Below are 23,841 nucleotides of genomic sequence, written 5' to 3' on the forward strand. Positions count from 1 at the left end.
TCCTTTTTTTCCAAGCACTCACTTATTCATTCATTTGATAAACATTCATCGAGTGTGACATGTGATGGGCTTAGCATCTCTCAGTGAGCAAAACTGGCCTTGCTGAATAAAGTAAACTAGGTATTCTGGGGAAACATAAAGGTGAATTAGACCTGGTGTTGAAGGAGTACACGGTCTAGCTGGGAGTCAGATACATACATAAATCAAATTATGTCAGGCCAGCTCTGACAATGTCACAGGAAATCTAGGAGGAAAGTGCATCAGTGAGAGGACATAGCCTCCAGTTCAGAAACAGAGAAGAGCTTATGAAAGGACGGAATTAAGGTGGGCCTTCACACTGGGACTTCGATGAGTGAAAGTGGATTCTTGGCGGAGAGAACAGCATGATTAAAGGCAGATATGAAACTTGAGGCACCCTCTCTTTTGGGAAAGGTTGATATTTAAAATATTAAGCAACCATCTGGTTTGGGCATAGGACAATCAGAATGGGTGGCTGCTTTAAACAACTGGGTGGACCTCTACTGCCTTTGGGGCATATCAATCAGCCCATTTGATCTACATGTAGAATAATAATGGCTTACACTTTTTTAGGTGCCAACTGTGGTGTCAGGCACTGTTCTAAAAACAATGCTTGTCATGAATAAATTCATTCAACTTGCATAAAACCCCATTAAGCATAGATAATAACTATCCTTATTTATGTTTCACAGGTTAAGAAATGGAGCACATTAAGGTTGAATATTTGCCCAAGTTTAAGTGGGAGAGCCAGGATTTGAATGCAAGTAGTCTGCTCCCTGATGTTCTTACCTGATACTCAGTACTGCCCCCTATGACTTTTACGTAGGAAAAAAGTAGACTAAAGGTGACCCGGCCCAATATTGAGTGATAATAGTACTTATCTACCTGGGAAGCCAGGTAGTGCTAGTGGTAAAGAACGTGCCTGCCAATGCAGGAGACATAAGACATGCAGGTTCGATCCCTGGGTCAGGAAGATCCCCTGGAGAAGGAAATGTCAAGCCAGTCCAGTATTCTTACCTGGAGAATCCCATGGACAGAGGAAGCCTGGTGGGCTTCTGTATCCATGGGGTCACAAAGAGTCGGACATGTCTGAGCCTCCCTGCTCTGACACACGGAGTTATCTCCTATTGAGTGTATACTGTGGACTCCCTGTTGTCTCTTGCAGTCCTCACAGCAATGCTGAGAGGTTGGTGCCCTCATTTTGCAAAGTAAGGAAACTAAGGTTTAGAGACTGAAATGCCCAAGATCACTACAAAGGAGGAGAGCTAAGATTGAAACACAACATTATCTGACCTCAGATCTTATACACCTGGGAGTTCCCTAGTGTTCCAGTGGTTAAGAATCTGTCTTCCAACCAGGGGATGCAGGTTGGATCCCTGGTTGGGAAACTAAGATCCCACAGGCCGCAGGGCAACTAAGCCTGTGCACTGCAACTCCTGAGCCCATGCTCCTCAACTAGAGAGCCTGCATACCACAAACCATAGAGCCCACATGCTCTGGAGCCTGCGCCCCAGCTAGAGAGCAGCCTGTGTGCCACAATGAAGATCCAGCATCTGCAACTAAGACTGAACGCAGCCAAAAGTAAATACATAAGTAAATATTAAAGAATTTACACACATGACCACTACGTTATCTTGCCTTTTGAGTAACAGACAAAGACCACAAGGAGCCGTTGATGTTTATAGAATAGTCATAATTGGGCTTTGCAAAGTGGGATCAGAAGGTCTAAAAAGGAGAAAATCTGGAGAGGGAATGGCTAGTTAGGAAACTATTATAGTATTTTATAGAGGAAGTTACAAGGAACGAGAATGTCTGTTAATAAAGACTTGTTAAGGTATATCTGTAGAATGGAATAAATGAGAGTCAGTCTTAATCTACAATTAATTTAAAAAAGCAGACTCAGAAAAATGTAATAGATTACTCTCACATATGTGATCAAAGGAAAAATGTATAGCTTGTAAATGCATGAAAATGCTCTCAAAGGATGTAAACATACACATATCTTAACAATGGAGGTCTCTTCAGGGAAATACCTGGGCATTGGGATTTGGAAGGAGGGGATTATTTTTAATTTATACCATGTGAATATTTGACCTTTCAATGAAAAAAAAAAAAGAACCTATTCAATAAAACAAAAAATTGGTGACAACATGAACTCAGGCAGTGGCAGTCTTTAGAGAAAAGGAAGCTGAAGAGATAGTGGAGAAATGAAAGAAGCAGGACTTAGGCACTGGGGAGAGGTGCTGAGGGAGGCAGGAGGGCCACAGATGACAGTGGCATCCCCAGTACTTTTTCAGTCTTCCTCTTGTGCCCAGGATGCCAAGGAAGGGGACTTCAGGCTAGCTGAGACCAGGGTCTGTCCTGCCATCTCTAAGGAGGAAGCTGGGGGGAATCTCCAAAGTCCAGGTTTATTTCCATTTCTTGCCACTTTTTTCTTGGTTACACTTTCCTATCAGAAAAGGCTACAAATAGACACTGAGTCCCTAGCTCCCCGCAGCAGGCCCTCTTCCTATTCTACCTCCTTGGGGCATCCCCTCCATGAGAGGTGACGCAGGATTTTTTTAAAAGAAGGGTTTGACTGAGTGGTCAGGGTTTGGGGATTCCTTAGAACTCCAGAGCTCCAGAGTTCAAGGTGGCAATTTAGAGCACTGAGATTCCAGAGTGGGAGAGTAGGGTGCAGGCATCTCAGCTCTCCATCCCAAAGCTCAGCAGAACAGCTATACTTTTACATGCATTGTACTTTTGGGGTGTTGCATAATATTTTGTTTGAAGAAAGCATTCCTTAGCTTTTTCAAAAATCCGAAAACCACTGCTTCAGTAATACTCTTGGGTAATAGGTAACTAGAAAGTCTTATGAATTTTAATTTCAATGAAGTGTGAATTTTGCTTCTGTCACAGATTTACTATTGCATCTGGTCTTTGTATCTCCATTCTTGGAGTGGAGCCAATAACTTCATCCTCATCGTGGGGCACACTGCAGTAATGACAGTCAATGCCTGAGGAATCCTAGAGATCCCAGAGGACAGACTACTTCTCCTAGCTCTGGTTACCATCTTTCAGGAGTCCAGACTCCTTGTCTCTTTTGTTCCCCAAATCACCTTCCTTTAACACGTTGCTTCTCAAACTTTAACAGTCTTGTGACTCACCTACAGATCTTGTTAAAATACAGATTCATGTTCAGTATTACGGGGTGGTGCCCAAGATTTGCATTTCTAACAAGCTCCTGGGGATACTCATGTTGCTGGTCACACATGCAGATCACACTCTGAGTAGCCATGCTCTGGAGCTTCTGTGTGGCCTGGGACCCCACAGCCTGTGTCATTGGTGACACATTACCTGGTGTGTCAACTGATGTCTCAGCTTGATTGAAACTGAAAGCTGGGGCTGAACCTGGGAAACCAAGTTAGAGAAGAAGCGTCAATAGGGCTGTGAGAGGAGAGAGTCTCTGATTTTGTGAGAGTCAGAGGAGAGGGAGAGAGACTTCTGAAGTTGTAGACAGGGAAAAGGCTTTTGGGAGGAGGGTGAACCCTGATGTGAGTACAAGCCCACAGGAAGGGATGGCCAGAGTCTAGGGTCATTTTCAGCTGAGGAGAATGCTCTGCAGCCTCCTGCCATCTCTCTGGAAGGGAGAGCTATAGTCCTTCTGTGGTAGCCACTTATCAGTTTGGTTTGCTGACTCACAGTAATTCTTCCAGGAACCCTGTGTTCTAACCAATCTGTTCTTCCTGGAAACCACTCCATCTCTCTTCAATATTCCAGAAAGAGCTGCCAATCACAAAAGTTCATTCTATTGCCCACAGTGATTAGTCCAAGCAAAAGTCACATGACCTAAGTGGAGCCAATCAGGTTTCTAAGGTTCTGCAAACTGGAGTTGGTGGGGAAACATCTTTCTCCCCCTCCTGGTGTCTGAACTACTAGTACATGTGCTTCTGGAGCTGCTAGCTGCTCTGTTTGGTACATTTTACCCACCCTGCCCTTCAGTTGGCTGAGGAAAGAGAGCTAAGCTGGCTCAAAGGGAAAGATAGGGATGAAAGATGGACCGCTCTAGTGACTTTTGAGTCTCTGGTGATATTTGTCTCTAGGCCAGCTCTTCCTTTCCTTCCCCAAAGATTGACCATATGAGCCCTCAGATAACAACTCACTCCCCTTACGCTTCTCCTCACCCTTTTTTGTCTAAGCTAGTTTGAGTTGAGTTTCAATTATTTGCAACTAAAGAGTCCTCACTGACACCCCTCCCTGATCACTCTGAGAAGAAATGAGGTCTTGAGAGAGAAGGGGTAGGAGGGGATTATAAGAGGACAAGGACATCTCTAAAGGTTCCAAGGAAATGGCCTAGTGCTGGCAGATGTCCCTGATCTCAGAAACTCCATCGTCTTTGTTGCTTCCAAAAGCACCAGCCAGAGATCCCAAAGCCCAGAAGGATGAAAAGAACCACCAGGGAGAGCCCAATCCAAAACTCTGTGCTTCTCTCAGGTCCTGTGAAGAGGAAATGGGGGATATTAGTATAAGTAATAACAAGAGAGTTAGGGAAAACTGTGGACAGAACAAAATGGGCATCCTACCTGCCTCTTACAATCCCACACTATTGCAGAAAATATTCCTTTTCATTCATTCATTCTACAGCTGTGTATTGAGCAGTCATCCTCTAAGCAAGAAATTATAGCAGTAAGGCAGGCGCCATCCCTGATGGTGAGGTTTATTTGGCCAGCGTCACAGAGAACTGGAGCTGGGACTTGAATGCAGGCTGCCAGACTCTAAAACACCCTTCTCCATCACACCACTGCCCTTCTCTAAAAATGGCATAAGGATAGTTCTAGGTAGGTAGTTCTAGGTCCAGATTACTATTGATCAGGGCTCTAAACCCATTTGCCAGTCACAGCCTGACTCAGCATTTTCACACCCTGGGTGACCTTCCTTTTTTTTTTCCCCTCTACTTCTCCCTAGGGAAGAGCAGAGCACAGAATGTTGAATCTCAATTCTGCTTTTGCTGTGTGATCTTGGTTAGTATGACTGAGGAATTAAACTATTTAATTTCAATTAATTAAAATTTAAATTTAAAAATAGTTACTCAATTCCTAATTGAAAAACTGTTAAGTATATTTGGAACAAGTTGGATATAAATATATTTTTTCAATGTCAAGTTTTATTAAATTTGAATACAGATCAAGTACTTCCCATGAGAATTTAGCATCTTCATTGAGATGTGCCATAAGGGTAAAGTACATCCTGGATTTCAAAAGCTTCATACAAACTGAAATGCAAATTATGTCATGAATTAATTCTTTGTATTGATTACATGTTGAAGGATGATATTTTGGATATGTTGGGTAAAATAAAATATATGATTAAAATTAATTTTACCTTTTCCATATGACTTAAAAGTTTAAATTACCTATGTGACTTCTGTTATATTTCTATTGGCATGTGCTACTCTGAAGACTCTCACTCTGCTTGCTGCACTTCATACAGAACCACTCGGAAGGAACACTCTTGGGTCCAAGGACCCAAGGCTCTGAGGTCTGGCTGAACAGAGATGGGGAGCAACCTGGACAGAGGTCCCTAGAAAGAAACTGCTGGGAGCTGTTGCTGACAGGGTTGCTGGCTGTGCAGGTGAAGTTGGGGTGTTTTTCTCCACTTCTCCAGGAGATGCTGAGGTGAGCTCCCCCTTGGGAAATGACAGCTCCTTTAGGCAGAGGGGTCTATCCATATGTTACATTGTGTCCACTGTCCTCCACCGAGCATGTCAGGCTGACTTTGCAGATGCCATCCTTTGTGAGCCTGAGGCTCCTCGTGACTTTTGGCTTCTTCAGCCTCTCTGTGTGAGGAGAAAGGCAGACCAGATGTGGAGTCAGGCCTGCCCACTGGGCAGGGGCCATTCAAAACATATTCATGAAGTTGTGTGTTGACACTGCCTTAGGGCTGGGAAGGTTCATCTGGCCTTTCCTTTGGTTGCTATGAAATCTCAGCTTACCACTTGATGCTCAGATATGTGAAATAGAGGAGTTAATGAGAGGTGAAAAAACATGCTGCATCATTCTATATTGTGTATCGTGAAGAACAAGCAAACCATTCAGTGCAGATAAGCACAATGCTTCCACCTGCCCTGAGACCCTCCAAGGCTTACACTCTGAGGTCCCATCATCTAATTTGTTTACTTACACAAGATAAGGAACACAGAAAGGAGAGCAGAGCACTGTCGCAGAGTAAGTACTTAATAAGTACTAGCAATTTTAAAAGCAACATATGGCTGGCACCCTTGGTTCCCAGTTTCTTGTTCCTTTTGCTTGGTTTTCTTCCTGGTTCTTTGATATTTGAGTCACAGTAGGCAACAATAGATGTGAACTAGCTGACTTACATATTTTAACAGGATCATGGATTATGACTCCTTTCCCAAGTACTGAGACACCAACACGCCCAGGCAGGAAATAGGTCGACCATGTCTGAATGGCACAGGTGAAGGAGCTGGCAAATATAAATTATACAGAGTGTCCAGCAAAGCTCCAATGAAGCCCAAGGTGGAGGAGGGATAGTGTGAGTTCTATACCTCACACTTAGGGAAGGTGAGTACCCTTCCAAGCTCTTGAAGCTCACAGGATATTAAAGACTTTGTCCACAGTCTTCTATGATTTTATCCCAGCCAGCTTTGCCTTTATACAAAATTGCAATGTTCTGTAAAAATACATGTTGGAGAGTTCCTGGTCCTACCCAATAATCAATGCAGGAGGACAGGGCAAGTACCGAAAGTTGCTTGGTTGAGGCTTAACTGGAAACCTAGAAGAAGGGGGTTCTGAGCAGGGAGATTTTGCCCATCTGCTGGTTGTATTGTCCTCCTGTGAACTGACTGGTGTGAACTGAGTAGTCGTCCTAGTGGTCTGAGGCATTTTGTAGGAGGAGGGAGGTGGGATAGGAAGGAAAGAGAGAAATCTTTCAGGAAAGGAATCTAATGATGGGTGCTCAACTCAGAAACTCACGGTAAATGCGCAGATTGATGTGCTTCACACTGGCAACTGTGACATTTGAGCACACATAGGCGTGGTAGATGCCAGCGTGCTCCATCTTCAGCTGGACAATCTTTAGAGAGTCGTCTTGGCTCGAGACCCACACTGTGTTCTGATCCGGATCCTTGAACTCAATGAGCTGATTGGCTGTTGCTTCTTCTCTCTACTCTTTGCTGATAATAGACATGTTAAACATCCAGACAACATTGTCTATGTGCTGACTGTCCAGGAGTCCCAGGGACAGGGTGATTGGCTCCCCCAGGACCTCCAGCACCATCTCCCCCATTGGTCCTCCTTGGGAGGCTCCTAGGTCTGTAGTCAGAGATGAGATATTGCAATTTCAGCCACTGGTCCTGACCCTTTGACCCTCAGCCTGCCTGAAGGGACTGAAGTCCCAGAAACCCTCCTGCTCAGGATCCCTTCCCCACTTTTCTGATGAAGCATACCTGCTGCTTTCACATGTCATGCCAAGTAAGCACCTGGCTCTGCCTAGTGCATACCTAGGCCTCTCCTGCCTCTCTGCCCTTTTGAGGACATCCTAGGAGACACCCCTACCCCAGCAAAGAGCAATCTAGATTTCTGCATCCATGCTTTCTTTCCCTCTCTCTGCAGACTCTTAGGGTTTCACAGTGCCCTGGGAGTGCCTAAGTCCCCTGTCAGTCTCTTTTAGCCTCTTGAGGGTAGAGAAAAAGGAATCTGCAAGTCTATTCTCTTACCTCACTACTTCATATGTGTCCTGCCAGAATCCTGGGGTTTAGACTCTATAGCTGCTTAGACTATTTCTGGGTCTTAGTGGAGCCAGTTACCTGTACAGAACTGTGAAACATGGACAGGGTGGGAGCTGCTCTGGCTAACCGGGTTCTTGGCTGTGCAGGTGTATGGTAGGTCTGCATCACAGGGCAATCAGGAGATGGTGAGAGTAGGGTGCCCCCAGGATTCAGAAGCATGAGGATCCCTTGAAGTCCATTTGTACTGAATATCTCCCCCTGCCCCCTCCACAGAGCATACCAGGGTGATGGTACAGGAGGCGTTCTCAGACACGTTCACAGACTGTATGGTGACTTGGGGCTCCTGCAGCTGTTCTGCAAGGACAATGACAATGAAAATACTCTGACTGCTTCCCCAGTAGGAAAGGGCTAAGGAAAAAAGAAGGGGATGGTAGAAGAGCAGAGGGCAGAAGGGAGAGGCCAGCATTGTCTGTTCCTGTGGGAAGTTTTTCTTTCTTTTTTACTTAGTTTCCCACAAAGGTTGAGTGCCTTTCCTCTGTGCTTTCCTAGTACCCTCTACAGGTGTTATCACTGTGACTCTACATGACAATAGTCTGAATACTCTCTCCCCCCCACCCCAACCAGTCTGTGAATTCTTTAAAGACAGAGCCAGTATCCATACCTGAACATCCAGCATCTGCTTGACCTATAAAAGGCACTCATGAATTATTGGTAATTATTAATAAATGAATGAATTGAGCTAGCCTCAGACTCTAGGGAGTTGGAAGCTCTACCTATATAATTTGAGTTGCCCTTGCCTTTTGGTCTAAATTTGGAATCCATTTTGCTTTCAGACTTTCTTCCTGGTCCTCTCCTTCCCTTTTGTTCCATCTCCTCTGTTCACAGTGTGTGTGTGTGCATGTGTGTGTGTGTAAGTTCACTTTCTTTTTTTTGGAATAGGCAATATATAAAATTGAAATTGCAAAGATACAAAAGGTATACATACACACACAAAGAAACAAGCTCTTTTGCCCCTAGCCACCTAATTTTTCTCCTTAGGAATTATTGTTCCTGGAGGGAATTAGGGTTATGAATTTCTTATTGATCTTTTCAGAGATATTCTAGTTATAGACACATGTATGATAGCATATTATACATAGTCCTGAAGCTTATAAAATTTTTAATAATATATTTTAGAAATTGTTGTATATTAGTAAATATTAAGTTGGTTATTTCTGTTTCTCTTAACTGCATAGAATTCCACTTCCTTGATATACACAGAGCTCCCTACAAATCAGTAAAGCAGGTCAAACAATATGATAGAAAAATTAAGCGATAGGCTTAATTTTGTCCCCCCCCCCAAATGCATATGTTGAAGTCTTAAACCCCTAGTACCTCGGAGTGTGATTGAATATAGGACTGTATTTGGAAACAAAGGTAATTAATTTAAAATCAGGTCATTAGGATGGTCCCTAGTCCAACATGACTGATGTCCTAAAAAAAAGTTGCAGGATATAAAATTAACACACAGAAATCCCTTGCATTCCTATGCACTAACAATGAGAAAAGAAAAAGAGAAATTAAGGAAACAATTCCATTCACCATTGCAACAAAAAGAATAGAATACTTAGGAATATATCTACCTAAAGAAACAAAAGACCTATATATAGAAAACTATAAAACACTGATGAAAGAAATCAAAGAGGACACAAAGAGATGGAGAAATATACCATGTTCATGGATCAGAAAAAATCAATATAGTGAAAATGAGTATACTACCCAAAGCAATCTATAGATTTAATGCAATCCCTATCAAGCTACCAATGGTATTTTTCAGAGAACTAGAACAAATAATTTCACAATTTGTATGGAAATACAAAAAATACTCAAATAGCTAAAGCAATCCTGAGAAAGAAGAATGGAACTGGAGGAATCAACCTGCATGACTTCAGGCTCTACTACAAAGCCACAGTCATTAAGACAGTATGGTACTGGCACAAAGACAGAAATATAGATCAATGGAACAAAATAGTAAGCCCAGAGATAAATCCACACACATATGGACGCCTTATCTTTGACAAAAGAGGCAAGAATATACAATGGGGAAAAGACAAACTCTTTAACAAGTGGTGCTGGGAAAACTGGTCAACCACTTGTAAAAGAATGAAACTAGAACACTTTCTAACACCATACACAAAAATAAACTCAAAATGGATTAAAGATCTAAATTTAAGACCAGAAACTATAAAATTCTTAGAGGAAACATAGGCAAAACATTCTCTGACATAAATCACAGCAGGATCCTCTATGACCCACCTCCTAGAATAATGGAAGTAAAAGCAAAAATAAACAAATTAGACCTAATTAAAATTAAAAGCTTTTGTACAATGAAGGAAACTATAAGCAACGTTTAAAGACAGCCTTCAGAATGGGAGAAAATAATAGCAAATAAAGTAACTGACAAAGAATTAATCTTAAAAATATACAAACAACTGCTGCAGTTCAACTCCAGAAAAATAAATGACCCAATCAAAAAATGGCCCAAAGACTTAAACAGACATTTCTCCAAAGAAGACATACAGATGGCTAACAAACACATGAAAAGATGCTCAACATCACTCATTATCAGAGAAATGCAAATCTAAACCACAATGAGGTACCATCTCACGCCTGTCAGAATGGCTGCTATCAAAAAGTCTATAAAACAATAAATGCTGGATAGGGTGTGGAGAAAAGGGAACCCTTTTACATTGTTGGTGGGAATGCAAACTAGTACAGCCACTATGGAGAACAGTGTGGAGATTCCTTAAAAATCTGGAAATAGAATTGCCATACGACCCATCAATCCCACTACTGGGCATACACACCGAGGAAACCAGAATTGAAAGAGACCCATGTTACCCCAGTGTTCATCGCAGCACTGTTTACAATAGCCAGGACATGGAATCAACCTAGATGTCCATTGGCAGATGAATGGATAAGAAAGCTGTGGTACATATACACAATGGAACATTACTCAGGTATTAAAAAGAATACATTTGAATCAGTTCTAATGAGGTGGATGAAACTAGAGCCTATTATACAGAGTGAAGTAAGTCAGAAAGAAAAACATCAATACAGTATACTAACACATATATATGGAATTTAGAAAGATGGTAATGATGACCCTATAAGCAAGACAGCAAAAGAGACACAGATGTAAAGAACAGTCTTTTGGACTGTGGGAGAAGGCGAGGGTGGGATGATTTGAGAGGGTAGCATTGAAATGTGTATATTATCATGTGTGAAGTGGACCACTGGTCCAGGTTCGATGCATGAGACAGGGTGCTCAGGGCCAGTGCACTGGGATGACCCAGAGGGATGGGATGGGGAGGGAGGTGGGAGGAGGGTTCTGGATGGGGAACACATGTGGGCCTGTGGCTGATTCATGTCGATGTTTGGCAAAAACCACTACAATACTGTAAAGTTATTAGCCTCCAATTAAAATAAATAAATAAATCAAAATTAAAAAAAAAAAACAGAAAAGGAGACTGAGATAAAGACAACACAGACAGAGACAACCATCTGAGGATACAGGGAAAGAAGGTGACTGTATGCAAGCCAAGGAAAGAGGTCTCAGAAGAAACCAAACCTGCTGACATCTTAACTAGCCTTCTGACTTGTGAAAAAAATAAATCTTTCTTGTTTAAGTCACTCAGTCTGTTCTGTTTTGTTATGACAGCCCTAGCCAACCAATACACTTTTGTACCAGACCTGGGGTGCTACTGTGACAAATTCCCAAAAATGTTGAAGTGACTTTGGAACTGGTTAATGGATAGAAGCTGGAAGAGTTTTAAGATGCATATGAGAAAAAGCCTAGATTGTCTTCAAGAGACTGTTCATAAAAATAGGGATGTTAAAGGTGATTCTGGTAAGAGTTTAAAAGGAAAGAAGACAGCTGTAGAGAAAGCCTCTATTATCTCAGAGATAGACAATTATCATCAAATAACATTGGTAGAAATATAAACATTAACGGTGTTCCTGGTAAGGTATTTGTTGAAAATGAAGAACATGTTATTGGAGGAAAAGTGATACTTACTATAAAGCAGCAAAAAACTTAGACAAATTGAGTTCTACTTTTGAACATTTAAGTGATGAACTTATTGTTCAGTTAAGGAGATCTCCAAGCAAAGCGCTGAGGGCACTACTTGTTTTCTCCTTTTGTGCTGTGCTTAGTCGCTCAGTTGAGCCCAATTCTTTGTGACCCCATGGATCATAGGCTGCCAGGCTCCTCTGTTTGTGGAATTCTTCAGGCAAGAATACTGGAGTGGGTTGCCATGCCCTCCTCCAGGGGATGTTCCCAACCCAGGGACTGAACCCAGGTCTCCTGCATTGCAGGTGGATTCTTTACCAACTGAACTACCCCGGAAGCCTGTTTTCTCCTTTTACTACTAGTAAAATGTCAGAAAGGAAAGATAAATTGAGGAAGGAATTGTTAAGCAAGAAGAAACCAGAATTTGAAGATTTGGAAAAGTCTCTGTCTATATTGCAAAAAATGAGAATTTGTGTCTGGAGAAAACACTGAGAGTATGGATAGACAATGGTGTGATGCATGGATCCAATCAACTATCTACATAGAAATTCTGCCAGCTTGGACTAAACAGACACAGATGGCACTAAATGAAGGAAGGCTATCTGATTTGGGGGATTTTCAAGAATGAGCCAGTAGAGACTTCCAGCTGAGATCATCCCTTATCCTTCAGGAAAAGGGAAGAATGACCCCATGGGAAGTTCAGAGGTTAATGGGTCTGCCACTGGCATCATGGGCCTAAAGGATGTAGGCCCAGGGTGTGTTGGTGGGGGTGGTTCTTGAACCTTAAAAAGATGCAGTACTCAGTCATAAAAAAAGAAAGAATTCTGTTTATAGCAACATGAATGGGCCTAGAGATTGTCGAACTGAGTGAAGTAAGTCAAACAGAGAAAGACATCATATGATATTGCTTATACATGGAATCTTAAAAATAAACATCTGTAAAACAGAAATAGAGTTACATATGTAAAAAATAAACTGGTTACCAGAGAAGGAGAAGGAGAAATTAGGAGATTGGTATTGACATATACACAGTACTACATATAAAACAGATTAACTAATAGGGACCTACTGTATAGCACAGGGAACTACTGTATAGGTCCCTGTGCATAGCACAGGGACTCTACTCAATATTCTGTAATGGCCTATATGGGAAAAGAATCTAAGAAAGAGTGGGTATACACACATGTGTAACAGATTTACTATGCGGTACATCTGAAACTAACACTACATTGTAAATCAACTATACCTCAATAAAAAAATTTTAAAAACCTAATGGAATTTGCCTTAATAGGGTTAGACTTCTTTGGGACCTGTGACCCCTTTCTTCTTTCCAATTTCTCCCTTTTGGAATGTAAATGTCTATCATGTCCCTGTGCCAACATGAAAGCAGGTAACTTGTCTGGTTTCACAGGTCCATAACTGGAGAGGAATTTTGCCTCACATCTCACATACATATGATTTAGATAATACCTAGATAAGATTTTGAATTTGATGATGGAATGAGTTAAGACTTTGGGGGCTGTTGAGATTAGGTGAATGTATTTTGTGACAAAGACAAGAGTTTTGGGGGACCAGAGACCACAGTGCTATCTTTATTTTTATTCAGTGGGCTGAATAAAAATTCCTATGTTGAAGTCATAATCCCTAGTGCCTCAGAATGTGGCTGTATTTGGAGACAGAGCCTTTAAAGAGATAATTAAGTTAAAGTGGGGTTGTAATGTGGGCCTTAATCCAGTGTGACTAGTGTCCTTGTAAAGAGAGGAGACTAAGACAGTGCGGACAGAGGGACCACCATGTGAGGACATGCTGAAGTGCTGGCCATCTGCAAGCCAAGCAGTGAGGCTCAGAAGAAATCAAGCTTGCTGACACCTTGATCTCGGGCTTCAACCCTCCAGAACTGTGAGAAAAATGAATTCCAGTTGTTTAAGTGACCCAGTCTGTGATATTTTGTTATGGCAACTCTAACAAGATGGATAAAGTATATTAACAGAGAGGGACTCTAAATGGCTCTTAACCATATTTTGGTTGTTTTTCGCTCTTGACATCTGTATTTATGGAATTGGGTGAAAATGGCCAACATCATTGCTCTCTTCATCTTAGATAAATTCCTGGAGAGGAAAAAAGACTGCTTTTAAAAATAAAAGGTCAAAGCTCACACATGCTCTTTAGAACTCACCATAGATATATAAGATGAATCTCTCATCGATGTCTTTAGATCCCTTTTGGTTTATCCGGGCTTTGTATGAACCAGCATCTTTCAGAGTCAGATTGTTAATAGACAAATAGTTGCTTTCTGGGATGTTTATTCGCCCTTGGTAGCTTTTGTCTAACCAAAAAATCTTTCCACTTGGGAGTGCTAAAGCAAAAGCTTCTTTGGGACCACTCCAGGTGATGTGCTCAATTTCTGCATCCACTGAAATGTTCAGGGAGAGAATCACTGAACCCCCTACAAAGCCTTTGACCACTGTTGAGGCTGAGTCCTTTTCAGAGGCTCCTTGCCCTGCAGAGACAAAAGAGGGACTTGGAGAAGCAGCTGGGATCCTCTATCCAGCATTCATTCATTTGTTTGTTTATTCATGCATGCAGTCATTCATTCATTGTAAAAACACATATTGATAATAAATGCTAGATGTTGAGAAATGAAATGATATTTTGGCCATCCTCCCTCTAGGTCCATTGCTTAGCAAAGTTATTCATTCACTCACCTGACATTTTCTATCATGAATGTATCTATAATAATCAGTACAAAAGACTTTATAGTCTTCCATTCCACAAGGAAATGAGAATAGTGACTTTGGATGAATTTCTGAATTTCCCTGAGAATGAGTTTACTCATCTATAAGCTAGAAATGTCCCACCTGTACCATCTTCTTCCAGAAATGTGTTAGAGATGAAATAAAACCAGGTTGCTGTAAATCATAAAGGACTAAAGAAGTAAAAAAGCAGCACCTTTAAAAAAACAAGATATATTGATGGATGACTAAACCAGTGGATAGATGAATAGGCGTGTGATATAGCAAGAAGAGTAAAACCCCAATGGGAGAACTGAGATGGGAGGTATCTGAGTGTTCACTGCGAAATTCTTTCCAGTTTTCTATATGTTTGAGAGTTTTCATAATAAAATATTGGGAACAAAAAAGCATCTTCTCACCTTTCATCTTACCTTTTCCTCAGTGTCCAGGGAATCTCTACTTAACTTTGGCAAGGCCAGGAAAATCTGGTCTATCCTTAGGAAAAAGACTTGGGGTTGGGAATAGTAGGTAGCATTGATTAAGCACCTGATTTCCTCTTCTCAGGAAAGACTCAGGTCACGGATAACCATTGTTTCCAAGGCTTCCAGAGGCCTGACGCTTGGCTACAGCAGCTTATTTCCTTGGAGAGGCCTTGCGCATTCTGCTGGGTGACTCCAGCTTGGATTCTCAGATTCCAGGCTTCTACGGCTCTCAAGAGTGCTCTGCAAACCCTAGACTAAACCAGATGGGTTCAGGACTCAGGCTGTTCCCACCAGGAATTTTGGGTAGAAAAATATGTAGATAGGGGGCGGTCCTTAGATGGCGGAGGAAGAGGACGGGGAGACCACTTTCTCCCCCACAAATTCATCAAAAGAACATTTGAATGCTGAGTAAATTCTACAAAACAACTCCTGAATGCTGGAAGAAGACATCAGGGACCCAGAAAAGAAGCTCGTTGTCTTTGTAAGGAGGCAGTAAAAAATATAAAAGATAAAAAGAGAAACAAAAGAGGTAGGGATGGAGCTCCATCCCGGGAAGGGAGTCTTAAAAAAGAGAGACATTTCCAAACACCAGGAAACACTCTCACTGCCAAGCCTGTGACGAGCCTTGGAACCACAGAGGGCAACACAACCGGGAGGAAAAATAAATAAAAAATTAAAACCCACAGATTATGTGCCCAATGGTAACTCCCCCAGCAGAGAAGCAGCACAGACTCCTGCACCCGCCATTAGCAAGAGGGGGCTGCATTGCTTAGAGTAAGGATCGTGCCCGAATGCCCTGAGGGTAATCAGAGCGAACAAACTTGGGCTAGCAAACCAGACTGTGGGATAGCTACGATGGGAAAAGCCCTAACCTAAGACACCGCCAGGCCCGCTCACAGAACAAAAGACTGAACAGAGATAGCCGGCTGCAGACCATCCCCCTCCGGTGACAGGCAGCCAGAGCCAGAAGCGGGCAATCGCGGCCCCGGAGAGGCATTATCTACCAAACTGCAAGCAGGCTTCTTTGCTAACCAAGATTTCTTGGGATTTTGGATGGTCAACATCCGCCTGAGAAGGTGCGCCGGATGAACACCCAGAAAACTGAGTGGCAGGGATGGAGGAGGCGATAAGTTGCAGCAACTGCGCTCGCCAAACACCTGGTCACCTGAGCTGCTCGGACTTGGAAAGGGCACAAAACGCAGGCCCAGCCGAGTCTGCGCCTCTGAGGACTACCCCAGTACCTGAAACTGAGCGGCTTAGACCTGGGAGGTGCATGCAGCCCAGGGCTGGCTTTAGACAGCTCCCGGCAGAGCAACCTAGAGCCTAAGCCTAAGCGGTGAGCGGGGGCAAACCCAGTGTGGCCAAGACACTGCAAGCACATGCCAGTGTTATTTGTTTGAAGTGTCCCTCCCTCCCCACAGCAAGACTGAACAAATGAGCCTAAAAAAAGTGTCCACCACCGCCCCCTTGTATCAGGGTGGAAATTAGACACTGAAGAGACCAGCAAACAGAAGCAGCTAAAACAGAGGGAACCACCTTGGAAGTGACAGGTGCAATAGATTAAAACTCTGTAGTTAAAACAAACAAACAAACAAACTAAAAAACACCCTGTAGTTAGTACCAACTACATAGGAAGGGCCCTATAGATCTTGAGAAATATAAGCCAGTTCAAGGTACTATCCAAAAATAAACTGACCCCACACTGCCCACAACAACACCAGACAAAGGTCTAGATATATTTTTACTATCATTCTTTAATTTTTTATATTTTTAAATTTTAAGTCCTCTATAATGGCAACCCACTCCAATACTCTTGCCTGGAGAATCCCATGGAGGAACCCGGTAGGCTGCAGTCCATGGGGTCGCAAAGAGTCAGACACGACTGAGAAACTTCACTTTCTTTCACTTTATTATTGCTTTAATTTTCATTTTTATAACCTACTATTACTTTGCAAAAAAAAAAAAAAGAGAGAGGCCCTATTTTTAAAAGTAAACTTCACATATATATTTTAAAATAATTTTTGTGACTTTTTTTCTCTAATATTGTATTTTTGAAAATCCAACCTCTTCTCTAGATTTTTAATCTTGCTTGGTATTTGTTATAAATTTTGTTATCAATTTTGTACCTTTAAGAACCCAATCTTCAGTACCCATTCTTACTTGGGAGCAAGATTATTGGCTTGACTGCTCTCTCCTCCTTTGGACTCTCCTTTTTCTCCACCAGGTTGTCTCTATCTCCTCCCTCCTCCTTCTCTTCTCTACCCCAATCTGTGAATCTCTTTGTGTGTTCTGGGGTGTGGAGAACACTTAGGTAACTGGTTACTAGCTAGATCTGTCTCTTTCCTTTTGATTCCCATCTTTATCCTCCTGGTCACCTCTGTCTCCTTCCTCCCTCTTCTTTTCTCTGTGTAACTTTGTGAACATCTCTGAGCAGTCCAGACTGTAGAGTGCACATTAGGAAGTGATTACTGGCTAGCTTGCTCTCTCCTCTTTTGATTCTACCTCATCTCATCCTGGTCACCTCTATCTCCCTCCTCCCTCTTCTCTTCTCCATATAACTCTGTGAACCTCTCTGAATGTCCCTCACTGTGGAGAAACTTTTCATCTTCAACCTAGATGTTTTATCAGCAGTGCTGTATAGATGGAGAAGTCTTGAGGTTACAGTAAAAATAAGACTGAAAACCAGAAGCAGGAGGCTTAAGTCCAAATCCTGAGAACACCAAAAAACTCCTGACTCCAGAGAACACTAATCAACAGGAGCTCATCAAACGCCTCCATACCTACACTGAAACCAAGCACCACCCAAGGGCCAACAAGTTCCAGAGCAAGACATATCACGCAAATTCTCCAGCAACTCAGGAACATAGCCCTGAGCTTCAATATACAGGCTACCCAAAATCTCTCCAAACCCACTGACATCTCATAACTCATTACTGGACACTTCATTGCACTCCAGAGAGAAGAAATCCAGCTCCACCCACCAGAACACCAAAACAAGCTTCCCTAACCAGGAAACCTTCACAAGCCACCTGTACAACCCCACCCACAGTGAGGAAACTCCACAATAAAGAGAACTCCACAAACTGCCAGAGTACAGAGAGGACACCCCAAACACAGCAATATAAACAAGATGAAGAGACAGAGGACTACCCAGCAGGTAAAGGAACAGGAGAAATGCCCACCAAACCAAACAAAAGAGGAAGAGATACGGAATCTAAATTATAAAGAATTCCGAATAATGATAGTGAAAATGATCCAAAATCTTGAACATAAAACGGAATCACAGGTAAAAGAATGAAACTAGAACACTTTCTAACACCATACACAAAAAGAAACTCCAAATGGATTAAGGATCTGACCAAAAACCATAAAACTCACAGAGGAGAACATAGGCAAAACATTCTCTGACATAAATCACAGCATGACCCACCTCCCAGAATATTGGAACTCAAAGCAAAAATAAACAAATGGGACCTAATTAAAATTAAAAGCTTCTGCACAACAAAGGAAACTCTAAGCAAGGTGAAAAGACAGCCTTCGGAATGGGAGAAAATAATAGCAAATGAAGCAACTGACAAAGAATTAATCTCAAAAATATACAAACAACTCCTGCAGTTCAACTCCAGAAAAATAAATGACCCAATCAAAAAATGGCCCAAAGACTTAAACAGACATTTCTCCAAAGAAGACATACAGATGGCTAATAAACACATGAAAAGATGCTCAACATCACTCATTATCAGAGAAATGCAAATCTAAACCACAATGAGGCACCATTTCACACCAGTCAGAATGGCTGCTATCCAAAAGTCTACATGCAATAAATGCTGGATAGGGTGTGGAGAAAAGGGAACCCTCTTACACTGTTGGTGGGAAGGCAAACTAGTACAGCCACTATGGAGAACAGTGTGGATATTCCTTAGAAAACTGGAAATATAACTGCCATATGACCCAGCAATCCCACTTCTGGGCAGACACACTGGGGAAACCAGAATTGAAAGAGACTCATATACCCCAGTGTTCATTGCAGCACGTTTATAATAGCCAAGACATGGAAGCAGCCTAGATGTCCATTGGCAGACGAATGGATAAGAAAGCTGTGGTACATATACAGAATGGAATGTTACTCAGCCATTAAAAAGAATGCATTTGAATCAGTTCTAATGAGGTGAATGAAACTGGAGGCTATTATAAGGAGTGAAGTAAGCCAGAAAGAAAAACACCAATACAGTATACTAATGCATATATATGAAATTTTGAAAGATGGTAACAATAGCCCTGTGTGTGAGACGGCAAAAAAGACACAGATGTATAGAACAGTCTTTTGAATTCTGTGGGAGAGGGCAAGGGTGGGATAATTTGGGAGACTGGCATTGAAAAATGTATATCATATGTGAAACATATCGCCAGTCCAGGTTTGATGCATGATACAGGATGCTCAGGGCTGGTACACTGGGATGACCCTTAGGGATGGTATGGGGAGGGAGGTGGGAGGTGGGTTCAGGATGGGGAACACCTGTACACCGTGGCGGATTCATGTTGATGTACGGCAAACAAATACAATATTGTAAAGTATTTGGCCTCCAATTAAAATAAATAAAATTTATATTCGAAAGAAAGAAAGAAAAAAAGAAAAATATGTAGAGAATGTTGGAGAGAGTGGAGAGGCCAAAAAATAGCTGGGAAGGATGGGAAAAATTTGAAGTGTGTTCTTAAAGCCTAAAGGTCACAGAAAACACAGATGCAGAGTAGAGCCTGGTGCAGGCCAGGGGAGTGGTCTCTGCCTAGACCCCCATCAGCTGAGCACTTGGACCTTCTGGAGAGGCTGCCAGGGAGGACACAGGACTAGACACCCTAGATGTGAGAGGGTCTGTTCAGGTAGACTCTGGGGAAGATTCAGAAGACAGAAGCTCAGCTGATGTGATGGTGATTTGAAGTTGCCTAAAAGAGATAATCATGATGATGTGATCACTAATCTAGAGCCAGACATCTTGGAATGTGAAGTCAAGTGGGCCTTAGAAAGCATCACTACAAATAAAGCTAGTGGAGGTGATGGAATTCCAGTTGAGCTATTTCAAATCCTGAAAGATGATGCTGTGAAAGTGCTGCACTCAATATGCCAGCAAATTTGGAAAACTCAGCAGTGGCCACAGGACTGGAAAAGGTCAGTTTTCATTCCAATCCCAAAGAAAGGCAATGCCAAAGAATGCTCAAACTACAACACAATTGCACTCATCTCACATGCTAGTAAAGTAATGCTCAAAATTCTCCAAGCCAGGTTTCAGCAATACATGAACCGTGAACTCCCTGATGTTCAAGCTGGTTTTAGAAAAGGCAGAGGAACCAGAGATCAAATTGCCAACATCCGCTGGATCATGGAAAAAGCAAGAGAGTTCCAGAAAAACATCTATTTCTGCTTTCTTGACTATATCAAAGCCTTTGACTGTGTGGATCACAATAAACTGGAAAATTCTGAATGAGATGGGAATACCAGACCACCTAACCTGCCTCTTGAGAAATCTGTATGCAGGTGAGGAAGCAACAGTTAGAACTGGACATGGAACAACAGACTGGTTCCAAACAGGAAAAGGAGAACGTCAAGGCTGTATATTGTCACCCTGCTTATTTAACTTCTATGCAGATTACATCATGAGAAATGCTGGACTGGAAGAAACACAAGCTGCAATCAAGATTGCCGGGAGAAATATCAATCACCTCAGATATGCAGATGACACCACCATTATGGCCGAAAGTGAAGAGGAGCTAAAAAGCCTCTTGATGAAAGTGAAAGAGGAGAGCGAAAAAGTTGGCTTAAAGCTCAACATTCAGAAAATGAAGATCATGGCATCTGGTCCCATCACTTCATGGGAAATAGATGGGGAAACAGTGGAAACAGTGTCAGGCTTTATTTTTGGGGGCTCCAAAATCACTGCACATGGGGATTGCAGCCATGAAACTAAAAGATGCTTACTCCTTGGAAGCAAAGTTATGACCAACCTAGATAGCATATTCAAAAGCAGAGACATTACTTTGCCAACTAAGGTCCGTCTAGTCAAGGCTATGGTTTTTCCTGTGGTCATGTATGGATGTGAGAGTTGGACTGTGAAGAAGGCTGAGCACTGAAGAATTGATGCGTTTGAACTGTGGTGTTGGAGAAGACTCTTGAGGGTCCCTTGGACTGGGAGGAGATCCAACCAGTCCATTCTGAAGGAGATCAACCCTGGGATTTCTTTGGAAGGAATGATGCTAAAGCTGAAACTCCAGTACTTTGGCCACCTCATGTGAAGAGTTGACTCATTAGAAAAGACTCTGATGCTGGGAAAGATTGGGGGCAGGAGGAGAAGGGGATGACCAAGGATGAGATGGCTGGATGGCATCACGGACTCGATGGACTTGAGTCTGAGTGAACTCTGGGATTTGGTGATGAACAGGGAGGCCTGGTGTGCTGCGATTCATGGGGTCGCAATGAGTCTGACACGACTGAGCGACTGAACTGAACTGAACTGAAAAGAGCTCTTGTCATCTGGAAGACCCTGCTTATGATTGCTATGTGTGTTAGGCACTTTGTAGAAATCATTTATTTGAATTCTCAAAATTAATCTCGTAAGCAGCCCTTTTTTCTGACAAGGAGCTGAAATTTAGAGAGTTTAAGCCACTTGCCTGAGATTACAGGGTTGATTAGTGGCAGAACCCAGATTCTGGGTAGATGATACCCTGGGGTATAGAGGCTGGGAGCACTGACACCCCATCCTGGGAGCCCAGAAGGTGGTAGGTCTTGGCTGGGAGCATATGAATGTGTCTTGACCTTGTCTCTCCTCACAACAATGGTAAACAAAAACACACATGTCAGTGGGAGGAGCAGGATGTGGTTCCCACAGGTCAGATCCTATAGCAGCAAGCAGTGCTACATAGGTCCCATACAGGAGTTGCAGGTATCATCCATCTTATCTTAAACTACATCGTTTGACAAATTATTAAAGGGAGGGTTTAAAGATTGTGATAACTGAATTTGACTTGCCCATCCTTTAATATTTTCTGAATAATGTACTTATAACAGTGATTATTATGATAACAAACATAGCTTCCACCAACTGTATGCCAAGCATTTACACATGCATCCTTAATCTATAAAACAGTCCTGCATAGTACATTTTATTGTTTGTATTCTACACTTAAGAAATAGAATCTCACACACCTGATAAATGATGAAACAAGGACTTAATTTTGAATATTCCTTATATTAAAGCTGGGGGCAGGGGTTTGGACTTGTTCACCCTACTGCCTCCTAAGTTCCTGAAATCACTCCTTGGAAACACAGAAGCATCAAGAAAACTGCCTTCTAGACCAAAACAGTGAGGTTTGAGGTCACCCTAACTGGTGATGTCAGACAGAGGGAGATGTCTCTCTGCCCCAAACTGTTTGAAATTCACTGTGTTGACCATCTGGATGCCGTTGAATGTGGCTAATTCCAGGTTTATCCAACACAACCAGGAAGCACCCCAAGAGTTGTGTGAATATAAATAGCCTTGCTGCTACCTGTGTTCTTATGGTGAACAAAGATGAAATAGAAAGTGAAGAGAGGTTAGACTGAAATGCAGCTTGAGGTCTAGGGTCCCTCTACCCTATATATGCATCTGAGAGTTTTCTAGAGTTCTCCTCACTGGTCGGCCACTAACTTCATCCTTACTGCTGTCAGGTCCCTGTCCTGCATTATCCTCCCTAAATCCCTGATGAGGAAGCAGAATTCCAGAGGGACAGTAGCTGCCACTGTGTCAGTGGTTGAGACCCTTTCTAGGTACTGGGTCAGTTCTGCCCACTGGAGAGAGGTGGCTCAGGCCATGTTCCTGAGAAAAGTTCCCAGAAACTAGCAGAAATTGGGCCTTCAGGGGGAGCTAGAATGTTGGGAAGAAAGGATATTCAGATAGAAGCCAATTAGCTGAGGGCCACCAGACCATCTCCAGATCCCCAGTGAAGCCTCCAAACATGTGATAAACAAGGCAGGATATAAAAAGAAGCTCCAGCAGTCCTATCCGGAGAAGGCAATGGCACCTCACACCAGTACTTTTGCCTGGAAAATCCCATGGACTGCGGAGCCTGTAGGCTGCAGTCCATGGAGTTGCTGAGTTGGGCACGACTGAGAGACTTCACTTTCACTTTTCACTTTCATGCATTGGAGAAGGAAATGGCAACCCACTCCAGTGTTCTTGCCCGAAGAATCCCAGGGACAGAGGAGCCTAGTGGGTTGCCATCTATGGGGTCGCACAGAATTGGACACGACTGAAGTGACTGAGCAACAGCAGCAGCAGCAGCAGCAGCAGCAGCAGCAGCAGTCCTATCCCTCCCTTGGAAACTGGTAGGTGATTTGTTATCAGGACAACTTTCCTGTATCCCTCTGCAGGTCTTACCCACATTGCATAGGGAACAAACTCATCGTGCAGCATTTCCTATCTTGAAAATGTGAGAGCAAGAGGAATAGACTCTGAACCTGGGGTTATTTGAGTCTGGGGCTAGAAATTTACCTACTCATGGTGTGTAACTATGTATACTCTCTCTCTCTCTCTCTCTCTCTCACACACACACACACACACACACACACACACACAGAGCTCACAGTAAGGTGGAACCCACAGAAAAATTACCAAAAGAAGACAGTTTCCTGCTTTTAACAACTAGTGCTGTGTGCCATGCTCAGTTGCTCAGTCATGTCTGAATCTTTGAGACCCCAAGGACAGTAGCCCACCAGGTTCCTCTGTCCACAGAGGTTTTCAGGCAAGAATGTTGGAGTGGGATGCCATATCCTCCTCTAGGAGCTCTTCCCAGCCCTGGAATGGA

General features: G+C 42.6%; 1 protein-coding gene across 1 annotated transcript in view; it reads right to left on the minus strand.

The window, feature by feature from the left end:
- The window catches only part of LY9 (lymphocyte antigen 9), a 28,054-nt gene that overhangs the window by 3,919 nt on the left and 294 nt on the right, over nucleotides 1-23,841 (minus strand). The window contains 6 exon segments of the mRNA XM_018046541.1: nucleotides 3,355-3,408; nucleotides 4,387-4,494; nucleotides 5,564-5,833; nucleotides 6,990-7,328; nucleotides 7,823-8,098; nucleotides 13,972-14,295. Coding sequence (XP_017902030.1) covers nucleotides 3,355-3,408; nucleotides 4,387-4,494; nucleotides 5,564-5,833; nucleotides 6,990-7,328; nucleotides 7,823-8,098; nucleotides 13,972-14,295 — 1,371 coding nt within the window.

This window comes from Capra hircus, chromosome 3 (assembly GCF_001704415.2).
Source record: "Capra hircus breed San Clemente chromosome 3, ASM170441v1, whole genome shotgun sequence".
Taxonomy (NCBI): domain Eukaryota; kingdom Metazoa; phylum Chordata; class Mammalia; order Artiodactyla; family Bovidae; genus Capra; species Capra hircus.